The 16,754-nt window shown below is 51.7% G+C and overlaps 1 protein-coding gene across 3 annotated transcripts in view; it reads left to right on the top strand.

Annotated features, from left to right (window-relative positions):
• RASGRF1 (Ras protein specific guanine nucleotide releasing factor 1) overlaps positions 1–16,754 on the top strand; it is a 101,800-nt gene that overhangs the window by 48,606 nt on the left and 36,440 nt on the right. For all 3 annotated transcript variants that reach the window (XM_081546752.1, XM_081546753.1, XM_081546755.1), the window contains 6 exons: positions 184–293; positions 4,945–5,063; positions 6,740–6,900; positions 9,815–9,878; positions 12,422–12,558; positions 13,315–13,397. In XM_081546752.1, coding sequence (XP_081402878.1) covers positions 184–293; positions 4,945–5,063; positions 6,740–6,900; positions 9,815–9,878; positions 12,422–12,558; positions 13,315–13,397 — 674 coding nt within the window. The remainder of the gene's footprint in view (positions 1–183; positions 294–4,944; positions 5,064–6,739; positions 6,901–9,814; positions 9,879–12,421; positions 12,559–13,314; positions 13,398–16,754) is intronic.

The following is a 16,754-nucleotide window of genomic DNA, read 5'->3' on the forward strand; positions in this document are numbered from 1 at the left end:
TCCCACCCAAGACCCTGGCTCCAAGTCTGAGATCGGAAGAGTCTGAGGTTGGAAGTGCAATGAGGGTCCTTGGTGCTGAGAACCCCAGTCTCTGCGCCCCCATCCCTCTCCGGGGCTCTGTCTCTCTGCCTGTCTCTCATTTCTTCGCCACCTCTCTCCTGCCTTGCCTCCCCGCCCCTGCAGATCCCCAGGTACATCCTGACACTGCATGAGCTCCTGGCGCACACCCCTCATGAGCACGTGGAGCGCAACAGCCTGGACTATGCCAAGTCCAAACTGGAGGAGCTGTCCAGGTAAGCCTGCAGCGGGTCCCCACACCAGGGAACCCAGGTCCCCACATCACAGAGCAGGCCCAGGCTTGAGGGTGCCCCCACCAGGAGTTCGCTGAGCCCAAATGGCAAAAACTCATGTTTCTGGTTAAGATTGCGAGGAGTGGGGACCCATAGCCTGTGCCACCTGGAGGCAGAGTCCCCAGGAGCAGTCTGAAGGGTTTACAGCTCCAGTCCAGGTGGGCACCAGCGAGATGGGATGGGTGGCTTGCTGTCTTTGGCACAGGTGGGGCCCAGCGAGGGCCTGGGCAGTCAGCGGGCCCGTTTCCCAGACTCGCAGACACTCTCTGCCCATTTCTCTGGTTCTCCAGCATTGATGTGTCAATGCTTGTGGCTTTAGGAGCTCCATGGGGTCCCGAGTGTTGGGCCCTCCTGTATCCCAGGCTCTGTTCAGCAGCAGGCAGTGCCCGTGGGTGGACAGGCCATGGTTGGGCCATTGTCAGAGGCCGCAGCCCCCTAGTCAGGGCCTCCCCTGCTCTCCCTCAGTCCCCGGAGCACAGTCTCTGCCCAGGCAGGAGCAGAGGGATCAGGGAGGAGGGATGCCACACCCAGGCGGGGGGGTTTCCCCATCTGTGGCAGCGTGGAGGGGAGGAGCTTCAGACTCTAGTGTTTCCTGAAGGTGGAACCCACTAGAGTTTCTGAGGGATGAGGTGAGAGGACAGAGAGAGAACACGGGAGTCGAAAGGGAGTCTGAGCCTGAGCAGCCAGAAGGATGGCACCGCCACAATGCAAGGTGTAGAAACCGTTGGAGGGGCAGGTTTGAAGGGGACTTCTTCGCTTCATGGGAGCTTTATTGGGGGCGTGTTGAGCCTGAGATGGACGACAGCCGTGGAGATGACAAGGAGGGAGAGTCACTGAGTCTGAAGTTCAGGGAGGCGAGATGAAACAGGTCATCAGCTCAGACATGGTATTTAAAGTCACCAGCTGGGACTTCCCTGGTGGTCCAGAGATTAAGACTCCGCACTTCCACTGCAGGAGGTGTGGGTTCGATCCCTATTCAGGGAACTAAGATCCCGCATACCACACGGTGCAGCCAGAATTTTTTTAAAAAGTCACAAGATTGATGAGATCACTAAGGGAGTGAGTTTAAGCAGGACTGAGGTGTGAACCAAAGGCTGAGCCCTGGGGCGTCCACCGGTGGAGGCCAACAGGTGAGGAGGGGCCTTATGGTCAGAAATGGGTGGGTCTACAGGGTGTGGGGCTCAGCCACCCACTGAAGCCCCGCCCACCACCCAGAGCCCTAAACAGCTTCCCTAGTTCAACGAGTGGAACTTGTTGGGCAGAGGGAGGACCAGTCTGGACTGGGGCAGATCCCACCGTGAAGAATTCAGGAGAAGGTGTAAGCAGGGCGTGACTACAGACTAACAAAACTGTTGTGGGGTGTGGACCCCAGTTCTCTCAGGCCCCAGGGAGTCAGTACAGTGTACTCTTCCCCGGGGAGAAGATGTGGGCCCCCCTGTGAGTTCCTGGACCCTACGGGATGCCCTGTCCCAGTACAGGCAGGGGTACAGGAGGCACATGGGTTCCAGGGAACTTGGTCCAAGACCCCGGTCCCCTCTCCCCACCACCCCAGTCCTGGGTGTATAGCCTTCTTTTCCTTTTTCCCCGCGCCCATCACCTGCACCTGGTCCTGAGCCCAGCCTGAGCAGCACGGAAGAGGGTTTTCCCAAGTGACAGCGGCCCTTTCATCCTCCTCCCACCTTCCCTGGGGCCTGAGGAAAGCGGCAGCCTGACTAGAAGCCAGAAGATAACCAGCCCCTCCCTGGCCGGCCTCAGAGCCCTGCACCCCTCACCCCTGGGGGCCTTTGTCCCACTTCCTCTCCTGCTCCCCTCACTCCTAGGCTCCAGGATAACCCAGCTCATCACTTCCAGTTCCCCCAGGAGCCTCAGGCCCTGGAAACCCCAGGTCACCTTCCCAGAGTCCCCTCATCTTCCCTAACCTAGGCTCCCCCATCACAGATTGCAGCCTGGGTCTGCCGTTTACCCTGAACCACTGCAGTTTATACACGTCTAACAGCCATCCCCAGGTGGCTCAGGGATTAAGAGCCTGCCTGCCAGGGCCAGAGACATAGGAAACCTGAGCTTGATCCCTGGGTCCGGAAGACCCCTTGGAGGAGAAAATGGCAACCCTCTCCAGTATTCTTGCCTGGAGAATCTCATGGACACAGGAGGCTGGCTGGCTACAGTTCATGGGGTCCCAAAGAGTCAGACACGACTTGGCGACTAAACAACAAAGATTTTTTTTTTGATGTGGACCATTTTTTAAAGTCTTTATTGAACTTGTTTCACTATTGCTTCTGTTTTATGTTCGGGTTTTTTATGCCGAGTCCAGCGGCACCTGTGATCTTAGCTCCCTGACCAGGGATCAAACCTGTGTCCCCTGCATTGGATTGTGAAGTTTCAGCCACGGGACCGCCAGGGAGTCCACCCCCTCATTTTGAGCCTCTTCAGCCAATCCCCCACCCTCTGCAAGAGAGAGGGTTCTGATTGCCTTGGGCTGCTTCCAAAAATGAAGTACTTTTGGGGGCTGGAGGAAGAATGGCTACTTCCATCCACAAAACTACCTGAAAGGTCCCTCCCTGGCCTGTGCCCATGTGTTTTCCTGAAGAAGGCTAAGGCCTGGAAAGAGAAGAGCATTGCTGGGAAGGGGGGAGGGGGGAGGATGGGTAGAAAACCAAAGCTCCTAAGGCAGAGACCCCATCTCGATGCCCTAGTCTGATAGGTGGCAAAAATGACGAGTTATTGTATATCACCTTTTTTTACAATAACATTTTTGCAGCCCTGATAAGGGCAATGGTCGCCACCTTTTATTCAAGCACCTGTCATTGCATGAGGTCAGCACATGCAATGCATTATTTTACGTCCTCACCCCATCAATTACAGGTGGGAAGCTAAAGATTCGAGGGGTTGAGTAATGCATTCAGCATCAATCACGCTGATTCCCCTGTTCACAGCTCCAGTTCCACTCATGTCATCTCTCATTGTTACGGGGTTTGAATTGGATCATGTCTAGGAGAGAACTTTGTTTGCCACTGAATATTCGTCAGCTCTCTGAGTGGTCTTACTTGTGGAATTTTATTGTGGAATCCTCAACAAAGAGGAGGCTTTGTACTTTCCTTAGAGTAGGTGGGGTACTTTTTCCAGACCTCCTTCCCCAAAAAAAAAATTATTCACTACTTTCCTAAGACTCCTGGAAACACATGGACGGTCTTAGCAAAGTTGTCAACTCTCTCCTACCTTTTCCCACTGATGCTATTTTTAAAAAGCAGTTAAGTAATGCCACCTCATGGAGAGGAACAGTGTTGCAGCAGTCAGAACCAGAACAGAAAGTTGCAAGTGTTCTTAGATGAAGGGGCAAGCTGTGTCTTGCTTAAACCTCCTAGTCGTGCTGGAGCCTATAGAAATAAACTGCAGTCAGTCTTTCCTTGAGCCAACTGGATTGCTAGGTGCTCCAAAAATAAGTCATTCCGGAACCCAAACATTAAGGAAACAACCATATAAAGAGTGTGCAAGGGGGGAGAAGGAGGTGTGACAAATTGAGAGAGTAGCATTGACATATACACGCTACCACATGTAAAATAGCCAGTGGGAAGCTGCTGTATAGCACAGGGAGCTTAGCTCAGTGCTCTGTGATTATCTAGAGGGTGGGTTGGGGCAGTGGGAGGGAGGATCAAGAGGGAAGGGACATATATGTATGTGTATAGCTGATTCATCCGAATATTACTAGTGGAAAAACCATAGCTTTGACTATACAGACCTTTGTCTGCAAAGTGATGTCTTTGCTTTTTCATACGCTATTTAGGTTGGCCATAGCTTTCCTTACAAGGAGCAAGTGTCTTTTAATTTCATGGCTGCAGTCACCATCTGCAGTGATTATGGAGCCCAAGAAAATAGTTTGTCACTGTTTCCACGTTTTCCCCTTCTATTTGGCATGACTCGTTGGAAAAGCCCCTGAGGCTGAAAAGATTGAGGGCAGGAGAAGAAGGGGGCAACAGAGGATGACACAGTTGGATGGCATCATCGACTCAATGAACATGAGTTTGAGCAAACTCTGGGAGATAGAGGAGGATAGGGAAGCCTGGTGTTCTGCAGCCCATGGGGTCACAAAGAGTCGCATACAACTGAGCGACTGAACAACAACAACGAATAGCTGATTCAGATTATTGTATAGCTAAAGCGACTGTACTCCAATTTCAAATTTTAATTAATCTTTTTAAAAGAACGTGCAGAGGGAAGAAAGAAGCACATTTCCCTGAGGCAAGAGTGAGCTTGGTTTGTTCTCTGGATGGAAATGAGGCCGGTAGTGGGGTAAGAGGCAGGTAATGAACAAAGAATGTCTTCTATGTACCCATCTTCCTCCCAGCTCTGCTGTCTCTCCTTCATGTGGGTCAGACCATTTTCTCAGCCTCCCAGAGCTGTCGGAGAATTAGAGGAGCCCGCGCCTGTAAAGTGCACACACACAGCGGGCTCTCCATGCATGTAGGCTTTCTCACCTTTGGTGACCACAGATCCTACCCGAGAATCCAGGCTCTCTTCCCAGGTCCAGCCAGAGACTCAGCATTGCATCCTCCCTGGGAGGTGGGGGCCGTTGGTCTCTGACTGTTCATCCTCACAGGATAATGCACGATGAAGTCAGTGAGACCGAGAACATCCGGAAAAACCTGGCCATTGAACGCATGATCATTGAAGGCTGCGAGATCCTCCTGGACACCAGCCAGACCTTTGTGAGACAAGGTATGGCCTCTGTACCCTGTGTCCCCCACCCATCCCTGGCCAGGTGGGCCCTGGCAGTAGGAGGCAGGCCACACTCAGGGACACCACCAGTTGGCTTGGCTGCCACATGCCAAAGCCTGCTGGCATGACTGCGGCGTATTCCGGGCTTGCCGGGGGAAATGTGACAGCTATATGTAGACGGCAGTGTCTATACATATAGATGCTGATATTGTCAGTTTTCACAGTTTCCTTGTCTCCAGATGTAAACACAATTCTTCCCAGATGGCCTTGGTTTGTCTACTGTATACCATCTTAAACACCGACATGTCCTTTAAGGGAGAGAATACGGGGTGGAGGATGAGGCCAGGTTCTGACTGGCCCCGTGAGTCATGAGCAGTTGCGGTGTCCGAGGTGGTGTTGACGAGGGTCAGTTCCTCTGTCCTGTGCTCAGCCTCCTTGGCCTCTTGGGGAGGCCATGATCACAGTGGTTCTGGGTGCGGTCCCCTCACTCTTGGGCTTCAGCTGACCTTGGGGACACTGTTGAGAGGTTCAGCCCTATTGAGAAGGGCGGGTGAAGCTCTCTGGGGCCCAAGGGACTGACTTCCAAGTTGGAGATGTTAGAGCCACAGTGCCTTTAAGGTCAGCTGGTTCAGATTCGACGGCCTGTGGGAAATTCAGTGTCTGCTCTTATGCCCCAGAGATGATGCCGCAGGATGGACTTCAGCCTTCCTTCCTTCCATCTTGTCCTGGAGGTCTCTGACTACATGAAAGGCTGGCCTGAGCAGCTGTCACTGGTCCCCGCTGCCCTTGGCCTGAACCCCCTCTACTAGGAGTTTGTTCTGAACCCCTGTGTCCTTCCCCTGGGTCCACCCTGGGACCTGCTGAGCCCAGAGCTAGCCTAGCCTGTGACCCACTCTCCTGAGCTGTGCTGTGCCCAAACTGAGGGGCTGGGCTGGACCTGGAGCTCAGACAGGGAGCCCAACAAGCCCTTTTTCATTTATTCTGTCTCACCACCCCCATGGATGCCTGCCCTATTCATGCCAGTCCAGCTCAGGTCTCCAGGGATGCCTAAAGAGTAGACCCTGCTCCTCCCTCCAGAGCTGAATGTGCAGGGGAGAGGGGCTCAGGGTACAGGGAAGGGGGTCCATGCAGTGATGAATGTGGGCAGGAGGCAAAGAGGTGGCCCAGAGCAGGACTAGGGAGAATCAGGTAGGGCTTCCCGAGGAGGTGGCATTGGACTTTGCAGCAGAACACACTGTGATCAATTGGTCATGTCTACAGTGGCTGCATGTGGCAGCAGGGACTTAGTGTGTCTTGTTAATTTCTCTGGGCCACAGCCAGCTCCCCAGTTCTTCAGTCTCCTGCCACCCCCAGGCCCCAGCCTAGTCCTGCATTCTCACCATAGGGGCCATGTCCTTCAGGGTTCCTTTGCTTTCTAAGGCCCTGGCCCTGGCTGGGTGGGTCAAAGTTCTAGCATGGAGCTTCTCTCGTCATCCCCCGCTCCCTCGAACCCCACCATGCGGCCCCGAGGAGGGGCTGGAGGGGGTGTCTGAGTCACCTGTCTGCTACCAGGAGCCAGGGTCGCCTTGTCCCACTGCCGTGGCCACTGGCCTCGCCACTCACGTGCAGCTTCAAAGGTGGCTCAGAGGCACAGGTTGTCCTGGGAGATGGACTCAGGGTCTCTTCCCTGTCTGCAGGGTCCCTCATCCAGGTGCCCATGTCCGAGAAGGGCAAGATCACCAGGGGGCGCCTGGGGTCTCTGTCCCTGAAGAAGGAGGGTGAGAGGCAGTGCTTCCTGTTTTCTAAGCACTTGATCATCTGCACCAGAGGCTCTGGGGGAAAGCTTCACCTGACTAAGGTAAGGATGGCCGGGCCTGGGGAGCTGCTGGGGCTGGAGGTCGGACACTGACCTGACCCTGGGGGTCCTGACCGACCCTGACCAGGGCCCAGACAGTGGGCAGGGGTGTCAGAGACGCTTGAGTGTACAATACATACACCCCCACTGGTCCAACTGAAAGCTTGGAATGAGCAAACCATTCACGGGTTTTCTACTGGAGGAGTCATGGGAAATGAGAAAGTGAGTACGAAGATGCCCAAAGGTGCCCCCACAGCTGGGAGCCGGGACAGAGGAGCCAGGGGATTCAGACAAGCTCTTTCTTAAATTTTTATTTCTTTATTTTTAATTTATTTATTTTTGACCATGCTGGGTCTTTGTTGTTGAGAATGGGCTTTTCTCTAGTTTTGATGAGTGGGGGCTGCTCTCTGGTTGCAGTGCCTGGGCTTCTCATTGCAGTGGCTTCTCTTGCTGCAGAGCACGGGCTCCAGGGCCCACAGGCTTCAGTAATTGCAGCATATGGGCTCAGCAGTTGCGAATCCTGGAGTCTAGAGCACAGTCTTAGTAGCTGTAGTGCACAGGCTTTGTTGCTCCGAAGCATGTACCATCTTCCTGGACCAGGGATTGAACCCGTGTCTCCTGCATTGGCAGGCAGGATTCTTTACCACTGGACTACCAGGAAAGTCCCCAGATAAGCCCTTAAAAGTCACATGTGTGTATGTGAGGGACCAGTGGAGGATGGTCACACCTGGCTGAGGCAGAGCAGCACCCAGAGCCTTTTTTTCATTTCCAACCAAAAAGGAGTTCAGACAGCACCCCCTCCTGATGCCTTTGGGCTCTCACCCCCCAGCACCCCAGGCAGAAGCTACCGCTCCCCAACACAGCACATGGCTTATCCCACTGCTGAGAGCTCGAGATTTGATCCCATCTCTGTCTCTTACACTGTGTGAGCCTGGACACTTTCCGCGCCGGTCCCCACCTCACTTCCTAATCTGCTTTGAAATAAGGGTGGCTGTCCTCACCAGGGACATGCACAGATGCAGGGAGGTGCCCATAGACCTGCTCTGGGAGGTGTGATGCCCCTGCCTCTGTAGTGACAGCCTCCCCAAACTGTGTTCATCCCCATGAAGGCTCGCTTCAGCAGATTTCAAGTCTGAACATGCTGTGGCCTGGAGAGGGCCAGAAGGAGCCCTTAATTAAAGTGGAACATCAGGGAAACCATTCTTTCAGACCCTGGACGCCTGGCCCGTAGCCTCCTGCAGCGCTAATAGATCAAGCAATGGCTTCAGGGAACCTACTGCTTATGTTAACATGTCGACAAATTAGTTGGTTGTCTGCATGGAGGGAAATTAATTTACAAACATGGAATACTCCAGTTTCAACCAAATTGTGTGAGGAGGAAAGCATTCATTATTTATTAGCTCTGGAGTTTCTTTTGGGAAGATCTCTGTCCAGGCTGGAGGAACAGTTCCTCCAGCAGGTGGGAATCAGTAGGGGTGGTTTGGACCGGAAACTTGAAGGCAGCTTTTCAGTCTGAAAGCACATACCTTTGTGTTTGTTCATTTTATCTTATTTTGGTTTGGGGGTTGTTTATTTATTTGTTTGAGTTTTAAAAGTCTCTTAGCATACTGGTAAAGATGGAATCTGAGCACTGATCAAATTCTAACCCTGCTACTTACCCTTGGGTGACCTTACTAAGCCCCAGTTTGCGTGCATACTCAGTCACTAAGTCATGTCTAATTCTTTGAAACCCCGTGGACTGCAGCATACCAGGCTTCCCTGTCCTTCACTATCTCCTGGAGTTTGCTCAAACTCCTGTGCATTGAGTGGGTGATGCCATCCAACCATCTCATCCTCTGTTGCCCCCTTCTCCTCCTGCCTTCAGTCTTTCCCAGCATCAGGGTCTTTTCCAATGAATTGGCTCTTCGCATCAGGTGGCCAAAATATTGGAACTTCAGCTTCAGCATCTGTCCTTCCAATGAATAGTCAGAGTTGATTTCCTTTAGGATTAACTGGTTTGATCTCTTTGCTGTCCAAGGGACTCTCAAGAGTCTTCAGCACCACAGTTTGAAAGCATCAATTCTTTGGCGCTCAGCCTCTTCATGTCCAACTCTCACATCCCTGCATGACTACTGGAAAAACCATAGTTTTGACTAGATGGACCTTTGTTAGCTTAGGATGAGGAATTTCAAATTTCTGCAGACTTGGGGCTACCAGGTGATGCCTCGGAGCTGCTGTGAGACAAGCGAACATGCAAGCTCTCCATCCACAGCCCAACCTTGACTCTTCTTCAGGGAAGGCATCTCTGAGCCAATCCCAGTTGAGCTACTTCATTGGGCTTCTTTTTAACATTTAATTTTATTTTAAGATTTTTTTTTATGTGGACCATTTTTAAAATCTTTACTGAATTTGTTACAGTATGGCTTCTGTCGTGTGCAAAGTCACTTCAGTTATGTCCGACTGTTTATGACCCCATGGACTGTAGCCTGCCAGGTTCCTCTGTCTGTGGGGATTTTCCAGGCAAGAATACTGGAGTGGGTTGCCATTTCTTTCTCCAAGGGATCTTCCCAACCCAGGGTTTGAACCCGTGTCTCTTACGTCTCCTGCATTGCCAGGAGGGTTCTTTACCACTAGTGCCACCTGTATTTTGGTTTTTTGGCCAAGAGACATGTGAGATCTTAGCTCTCCGACCAGGGATTGAACCCATACCCCCTGCATTTAAAGTGAAGTCTTAACCACTGGACCACCAGAGAAGTCCCTGGGCTCCTTATATGAAGATAAAATTCTTCAACTTGAAAACCAGAATACCCACTTGGTTATGATGTGCACATACACGTGCGTGTCTGTCGCTTTTAGAGTCCCTCCTTGCACTGATGTTCTGGAACTCTGAACCTAGAACATCTCCCCCCCGATTCAAGGTGGCCCCGCTCTTTTTCAGAACGGAGTCATATCCCTCATTGACTGCACCTTGCTGGAGGAGCCGGAGAGCACGGAGGAAGAAGGTGAGTGTGAGGCCGCCTGCAGGCCAGTGTGTCCTCACACAGATCACACACTCTCACCCAGAGAGATGGAGCCCAGGCTGTGGGAGGAGAGGAGGATGCTGAAGTTCAGGGGTCATTGTCCTGGATCTGGAGAGGCCGGTCTAGGTCTTTAGAGAAGGAGCTCCCTGGCCCCGTGGGTGACCACCTCCACCCCCTTCCTGGTTCCTTCCAAGCTCCTTGGGCCCCTGGACTCGGTGCCCTTGAGTTTGGGGGTCTCACAGGTCAGAGAGCACCCCTCATTAATGCATCCATGTGCTGCATGCACCGTTGCTCACTGGACAGCCAGGAAGATGCCAGAGAGATGCCAGGCCCAGCTCTGTCCTCCAGTGCAAACAGCTGGGGTGTGCAGGGACACATGTGCTCCCACCAGAGGGAGCATAGGGGACCATCCCCTGCAGTGAGGCTTGAGGGACCAGGACCCAGGATGGGAAACAAGACTCGGGGAGAAGGGAGCAAGTGAGGGGGACCTCAGCACACCAGAAGGCCCAGGTAGGGGGGGCCCAAGTGCCTGGAAAGCCTTGGTATGGGGCTGTCTGTGGATTTCTGTCTCCCGGGGAATCAGAATTGGGGGATGGGCCTGTTATTTGCGGTTAATGGGTGGGGTCACTGCTCTCTCTCAGTTGGACCCAAGTTGCTCCTCATCTCCCTGCTTCGTGACTCCTCAACAAGGCTCCGGATCCCTGCCCTGGGGGTACACCAGCTAGATGAGCCATCTCTGCCCATCTCTAGATTGGGGCTCCATGGGTGGGCTGTGTCTGAGGACCTCAGATTCTAGTCCCGGCTTGGTCTCGGGCTCAGGGTTTGCTGGGAGCTGGGAGCCTCATCCACATACACACACGCACACCCTGGTCAGCCCCAGAGCGCTGAGCTCTGTACCCTTTATGACCCTCCACCCAGGGCAGAGCCAAGCAGCCCCCAGAAGGCAAGAATAAACCTGTAGCAGTTCACCCGAGGCTCTTACCAGCATGATCATCTTCAGTCTTGGCCACAGCCAGTCCAGACCCCAGTGGAAACATCAGTCCCCAAGCCCTTTTCCCTCCAAGTCCAGGAAAGGTAGAGACACAGCCCCAAGCACCCCCACTCGACATGTAGACACCCCACTTCCGAGCAGCCAAAACTATCGCATCCCGGGGTCACCACACAGAGTGGGAACCCCAGTGCCCAGTAAGGAACCTTCAGATTCTCAAGTGTCAGCGCTGGAAGGGTCAGAGAACTGAGAGCCATCACACCCCCCTCTACTTGTGGAAGGACATCTGAAGCCCAGAGCAGGAAGGGCACCACCACCACCCCCAGAGTCACACAGCCGGCAAGTAGAGCCCAGAGCTGTAGCAGGCCCTGCACAACACTCAGGCCAGTGAATGCGGAGGCGTTGGAAGGAGTCCCTGAACTGTGATCTTAGTCTCTCCAAATGAAGAGAGTTCAAGGAGCCCTACAGGTTAAGAGCAGAAATAAAAATACCCAGGATTTACTTTGGCTTTGGGGACCTCTCAGCTGAGATAAATGTCCAGCCTAGTCCCTAACAGCTCAAGATCTAAGATTCTCCACCTGGCCCCTGGATCACCTTGGCAGAGCAGGAAGTGAAGTGAAGTGAAAGTCACTCAGTCGTGTCCGACTCTTTGTGACCCCACGGACTGACTATACAGTCCATGGAATTCTCCAGGCCAAAATACTGGAGTGGGTAGCCTTCCCCTTCTCCAGGGGATCTTCCTAACCCAGGGATAGAACCCAGGTCTCCCGCTTTGCAGACAGATTCTTTACCAGCTGAGCCACAAGGGAAGCCCAGGATGCAGAGCAGGAGGGCCTGGCTTAACCGCTGCCCAGCATGGGGGTGGGGGTGTCTTACAAACATCCTTCCTGGGAACCTCAGCCCCTCACTGGGGTTAGGAGAGCAGAATCAACTGGGGAATCCTAAAAGCTATTCCGACACGGAATCAGAGCTGTCCCTGTGTGGCTGGAAGCTACTCTGTACTCCAGGTCTCAGTCTTACCATCTTTGAAATGGGGATTCCTCACCTTAAAAAAGAAAAAAAAGTTCTTAGAATATGAACTTACGGTTTCTGGGAGGAACAGGATTGTTAGGGACTTTGGGAAGGTCATGTACACACTGTTATATTTAAAATGAATAACCAACAAGGACTTCCTGTATAGCACAGGGAACTCTGCTCAATGTTATGTGGCAGCCTGGATGGGAGGGGAGTTTGGGGGAGAATGGATATATGTATATGGATGGCTGAGTCCCTTTGCTATTCACCTGAAACTACCACAATATTGTTCATCGGCTATACTCCAATATAAAATAAAAAGCTTGATGTTTGGGAAAAAATAAAAATACACCAAGGCATGAATCCAGAAAAGACAAAAATATAGTTCTGAAGCTAGCAAGAGGCCTGATGCCCTAGCAATGCCGTGCCTTCACCACCAGGTGAGGCAGGCATCATGCAGTTGTTTTCCAACTCAAAAAAGGCCCACACTCATCCTGCTAACTCCGTGTTTTGCAACTGGAAGCCAAAGGGTCCGGCCAAGATGTAGACCACTTAGATTTCAAGATCGGGGTAGAGCCAAAGGATTCACCACCCTTCACGGTCATCCTCGTGGCCTCGTCCAGACAGGAGAAGGCGGCATGGACTAGTGACATCAGCCAGGTGAGCGGTATCACCTGTCCCTGAGGGCAGGTGGTCCCTTCCTTCATGCCTGCGCTGTTTGGAGGAAGGGGCAGCTGCAGGGTCCTAATGGGAAAGACGCAGGTATCAACAGGGACAGCCCCATCCAAAGCTGAACGCTGTTAGCTGTCTACTCTCCCGAGGTCCCTAGGCCTCCTGTAGGTGTGGGGGCCTCTTGCATCCAGAACATCCATAGGGCAGGTTTGAGAACCCCAAGTTGCTGGGCTCCCTGTTGGTCCCCTGCGTTTACTACATTCACGTCTCTGGTATGAGGCCTGGGAACCTACACATTAAGCCTGCAATGGGCAGAGGACAGAGGAGGTTCAGAGGCCCCACTGACCTGGTCTTCAGGGAGAGAGACCCCAGATCACTGTGGATCTGATCCTGTCCTTGATGTTGGACCTCAGAGGTCATCTTGAGAATGGCCAGAGTGAGACACTTTCACTTTCACAAACACCCAGGGTTGGGGGGGTGTAGGAATCATTATCCCCATTTTGTAGATAGGGAGACTGAGGCCCAAGTAGGTCAAGTAAAGTCCCAAAAGGTCACTGAGCTGGGGACTTCTGGCCAGAATCCATGGGATGCTCTGTGTTGACCCTGCCCTTGCCTGGATGGTGCCCTTCGACCCTGTGTCAGTCAGGCGAGGGCATGTGAACCTTCGCTGAGCACAGCCCCTGCCAGGCCTGGGTCTCAGCACGAGACTGAGGCTCTGACCGGGAGCCCTCTCTCTGACTCCAGTGTGTGGATAACATCCGGTGCAACGGGCTGATGATGAACGCCTTTGAGGAGAACTCCAAGGTCACGGTGCCACAGATGATCAAGTAAGTGCCAGAGCCCCAAGTGGTCTGGGCCGAGCTCCAGAGACCGAAGGTCACACAGTGACGTCAAGGGGCTCGGCAGATGCTGGGTGGCACTTCTGGGGTGCTCTAGGCATGTGTCTGTTCTGAGTTTATGTCTATTTGATTGATGACTTTGGTCTAGTTTTTGTAGTTGTTTTTGTCTTGAAAATGTGTATTTTTGTATTGTTGTTCAGTTGTCCGACTCTTTGCAACCCCATGGACTGCAGCACACCAGGCTTCCCTGTCCTTCACCATCTCCCCGAGTTTGCTCAAACTCATGTTGGTGATGCCATCCACCTATCTGATCCTCTGTCACCCTCTTCTCCTGCCTTCAATCCTTCCCAACATCAGGGTCTTTTCTAATGAGTCAGTTCTTCACATCACCTGGCCAAAGTATTGCAGCTTCAGCATCAGTCCTTCCAATGAATATTTAGGGTTGATTTCCTTTCAGATTGACTGGTTTGATCTCCTTGCAGTCCAAGGGATTCTCAAGAATCTTCTCTAGCACCACAGTTCGAAAACATCAATTCTTTGACACTGAGCCGTCTTTATAGTCCAACTCTCACATTCAACTGCTGCTGCTGCTGCTAAGTCGCGTCAGTCGTGTCCGACTCTGTGCGACCCCATAGACGGCAGCCCACCAGGCTCCCCCGTCCCTGGGATTCTCAACTAGGCTGTTCAAAATAGAACATCAGGAATGACATTTTATGCATTCTTTTTTTTCTTTTCAGTTTAGTTCAATTCAGTCGCTCAGTCGTGTCCGACTCTTTGTGACCCCATGAACTGCAGCACACCAGGCCTCTCTGTCCATCCCCAGCTCCTGGAGCCTACCCAAACTCATGTCCATTGAGTCAGTGATGCCATCCAACCATCTCATCCTCTGTCATCCCCTTCTCCTCCTGCCTTCAATCTTTCCCAGCATCAGGGTCTTTTCCAATGAGTCAGTTCTTCACATCAGGTGGTTAAAGTATTAGAGTTTCAGCTTCAACATCGGTCCTTACAGTGAACACCCAGGACTTATCTCCTTTAGGATTGACTGGTTGGATCTCCTTGCAGTCCAAGGGACTCTCAAGAGTCTTCTCCAACACCAGAATTCAAAAGCATCAAGTCTTCTGCGCTCAGCTTTCTTTATAGTCCAACTCTCACATCCATACATGACTACTGGAAAAACCATAGCCTTGACTAGACAGACCTTTGTTGGCAAAGTAATGTCTCTGCTTTTTAACATGCTGTCTAGGTTGGTCATAACTTTCCTTCCAAGAAGTAGGCGTCTTTTAATTTCATGGCTGCAGTCACCATCTGCAGTGATTTTGGAGCCCCCCAAAAAATAAAGTCAGCCACTGTTTCCACTGTTTCCCCATCCATCTGCCATGAAGTGATGAGACCAGATGCCATGATCTTAGTTTTCTGAATGTTGAGCTTTAAGCCAACTTTTTCACTCTCCTCTTTAACTTTCATCAAGAGGCTCTTTAGTTCTTCTTCACTTTCTGCCATAAGGGTGGTGTCATCTGCATATCTGAGGTTATTGATATTTCTCCTGGCACTCTTAAGAGATGGCTTTTTTAAATTATTTATTTATTTATTTATTTGGCTGCACCGGGTCTTAGTTGTGGCATGTGAAATCTAGTTCCCTGACTAGGGATTGAACCCAGACCCACTGCATTGGGAGTGAAGAGTCTTAGCCACAGGACCACCAGGAAGTCCTTATTTTTTTTGTAATTTTTATTTCTTCCCCAAACTTCTTTATTTTATAATTGAAGGAAAATTGCTTCACAATATTGTGTTGGCTTCTGCCATACATCAAGTTCCCTATTTTTTAAATAGCTATTTTTCTTTGGTTTGAGCACCCCAGGGAGGAGGGACGAGGGGGTGTCCTCTTGCTGAACTCAGCTTTCTGAGCCCCTCTGGGCAGTGCAGCCCTGGCCTGCACCAGGCCTGCTTCCCCTCCAGCATCTGCTCACCTGACCCCGTCATGGCTCCCCCCACCATGGGTGGCCTGCTGGCCCTCTGACGTCCATCTGAACCTCTGAATCCCCAGCCTGCTCTGTCCCCCTTACAGACACCAGAAGCCAGCTGAGCTACCCTGGGGTTGTTGTCCTGCCCAAAGCAAACATCGGGGACCCACTGCCCCTTTGTCTTGAAGTACATACTCTGGGGAGCTGCAGACCATTGTGGAACAAGTGTGTGAAAGGGCCCGCCCACATACCTGGTTTTCACGGCCAGCCTGATGGAGTGAGCGCACCAGCATCTGGGGGCTAGCCAAGGCGGTGTGGTGTGCACCAGGTGTTCTAAGCATCTGGACGAGTTTATGAGTTCTCCCCACCCCAGTGGGTTTCAGTGTATTCCCGGTGTCGTGCTACCGTCACCACTAATTCCAGAATATTCCCATCACCCCCAAAAGAAACCCCATGTGTATTAGTAGTCATTCCAGTTCCCCCCTGTTTCTACTCCCTGGCAACCACTAACCTACTTTCTGTGTCTGTAAATTTGGCCGTTCTAGATAGTTCATAGAAATGAAATCTTGGAACACGTGGACTTTTGTGACTGGGTTCTTTCACCTGGCATGTTTTCAGAAGTCATCCGTGCTGCAGTGTATATCAGCATTTCATGTATTTTTATGGCTGAATAATGTTCCATTGTATGGACAAACCACATTCTGTGTATCCTTTCATCAGTTGATGGACATTTGGGGTGTTTCCACTTTTCCGCAATTATGAATAATGCTGCTCTGAATATCCGTGTCCAAATCTGCTTTGTGAACAGATTTTCTTCATAGCTTGTGAACTTGGCAGCACATTATTCATTAATTTATTTATTTATATTTAGTTTTGGCTACACTGGGCCTTCACTGCTGCACTCCGGCTTTTTTCTAGTTGCATCAAGCAGGGGCTGCTCTCTAGTTGCGGCGTGCAGGCATCTCATTGTAATGGCTTCTCTTGTTGCAAAGCACAGACTCTAGGTACTCATGGGGTCAGTAGTTGTGGCCCACAGGCTTAGTTGCCCCATGGCATGGGGGATCTTCCCGGACCAGGGATTGAACCTGTGTCCCCTACATTGGCATGCAGATCCTTAACCACTGGGCCACAGGGAAGTGCAAGCAGTATATTATTTTTAAATTTGTTATATTTTATCCAGTGCTTCTAGGAGTTTTATAATGTCAGGTCATCAGGCATGATTGGGAAAAAGAAGTTGTAGCCCATTCTTTCACAACTTCAGTCTTCCAAAGCTTTCCTTGTTCCCATCATAAGCCACTGCATCCTTGATTATTGGTGTGTTGGGGAGACAGTGATGGGTGGGCCATGGTCTAGCCCTCAGGGAGCGTGGCCTGGCTGGGGAGAC

Source organism: Giraffa tippelskirchi, chromosome 12 (genome assembly GCF_054371585.1).
Source record: "Giraffa tippelskirchi isolate mGirTip1 chromosome 12, T2T-mGirTip1v1.2.pri, whole genome shotgun sequence".
In the NCBI taxonomy this organism is placed as follows: Eukaryota; Metazoa; Chordata; class Mammalia; order Artiodactyla; family Giraffidae; genus Giraffa; species Giraffa tippelskirchi.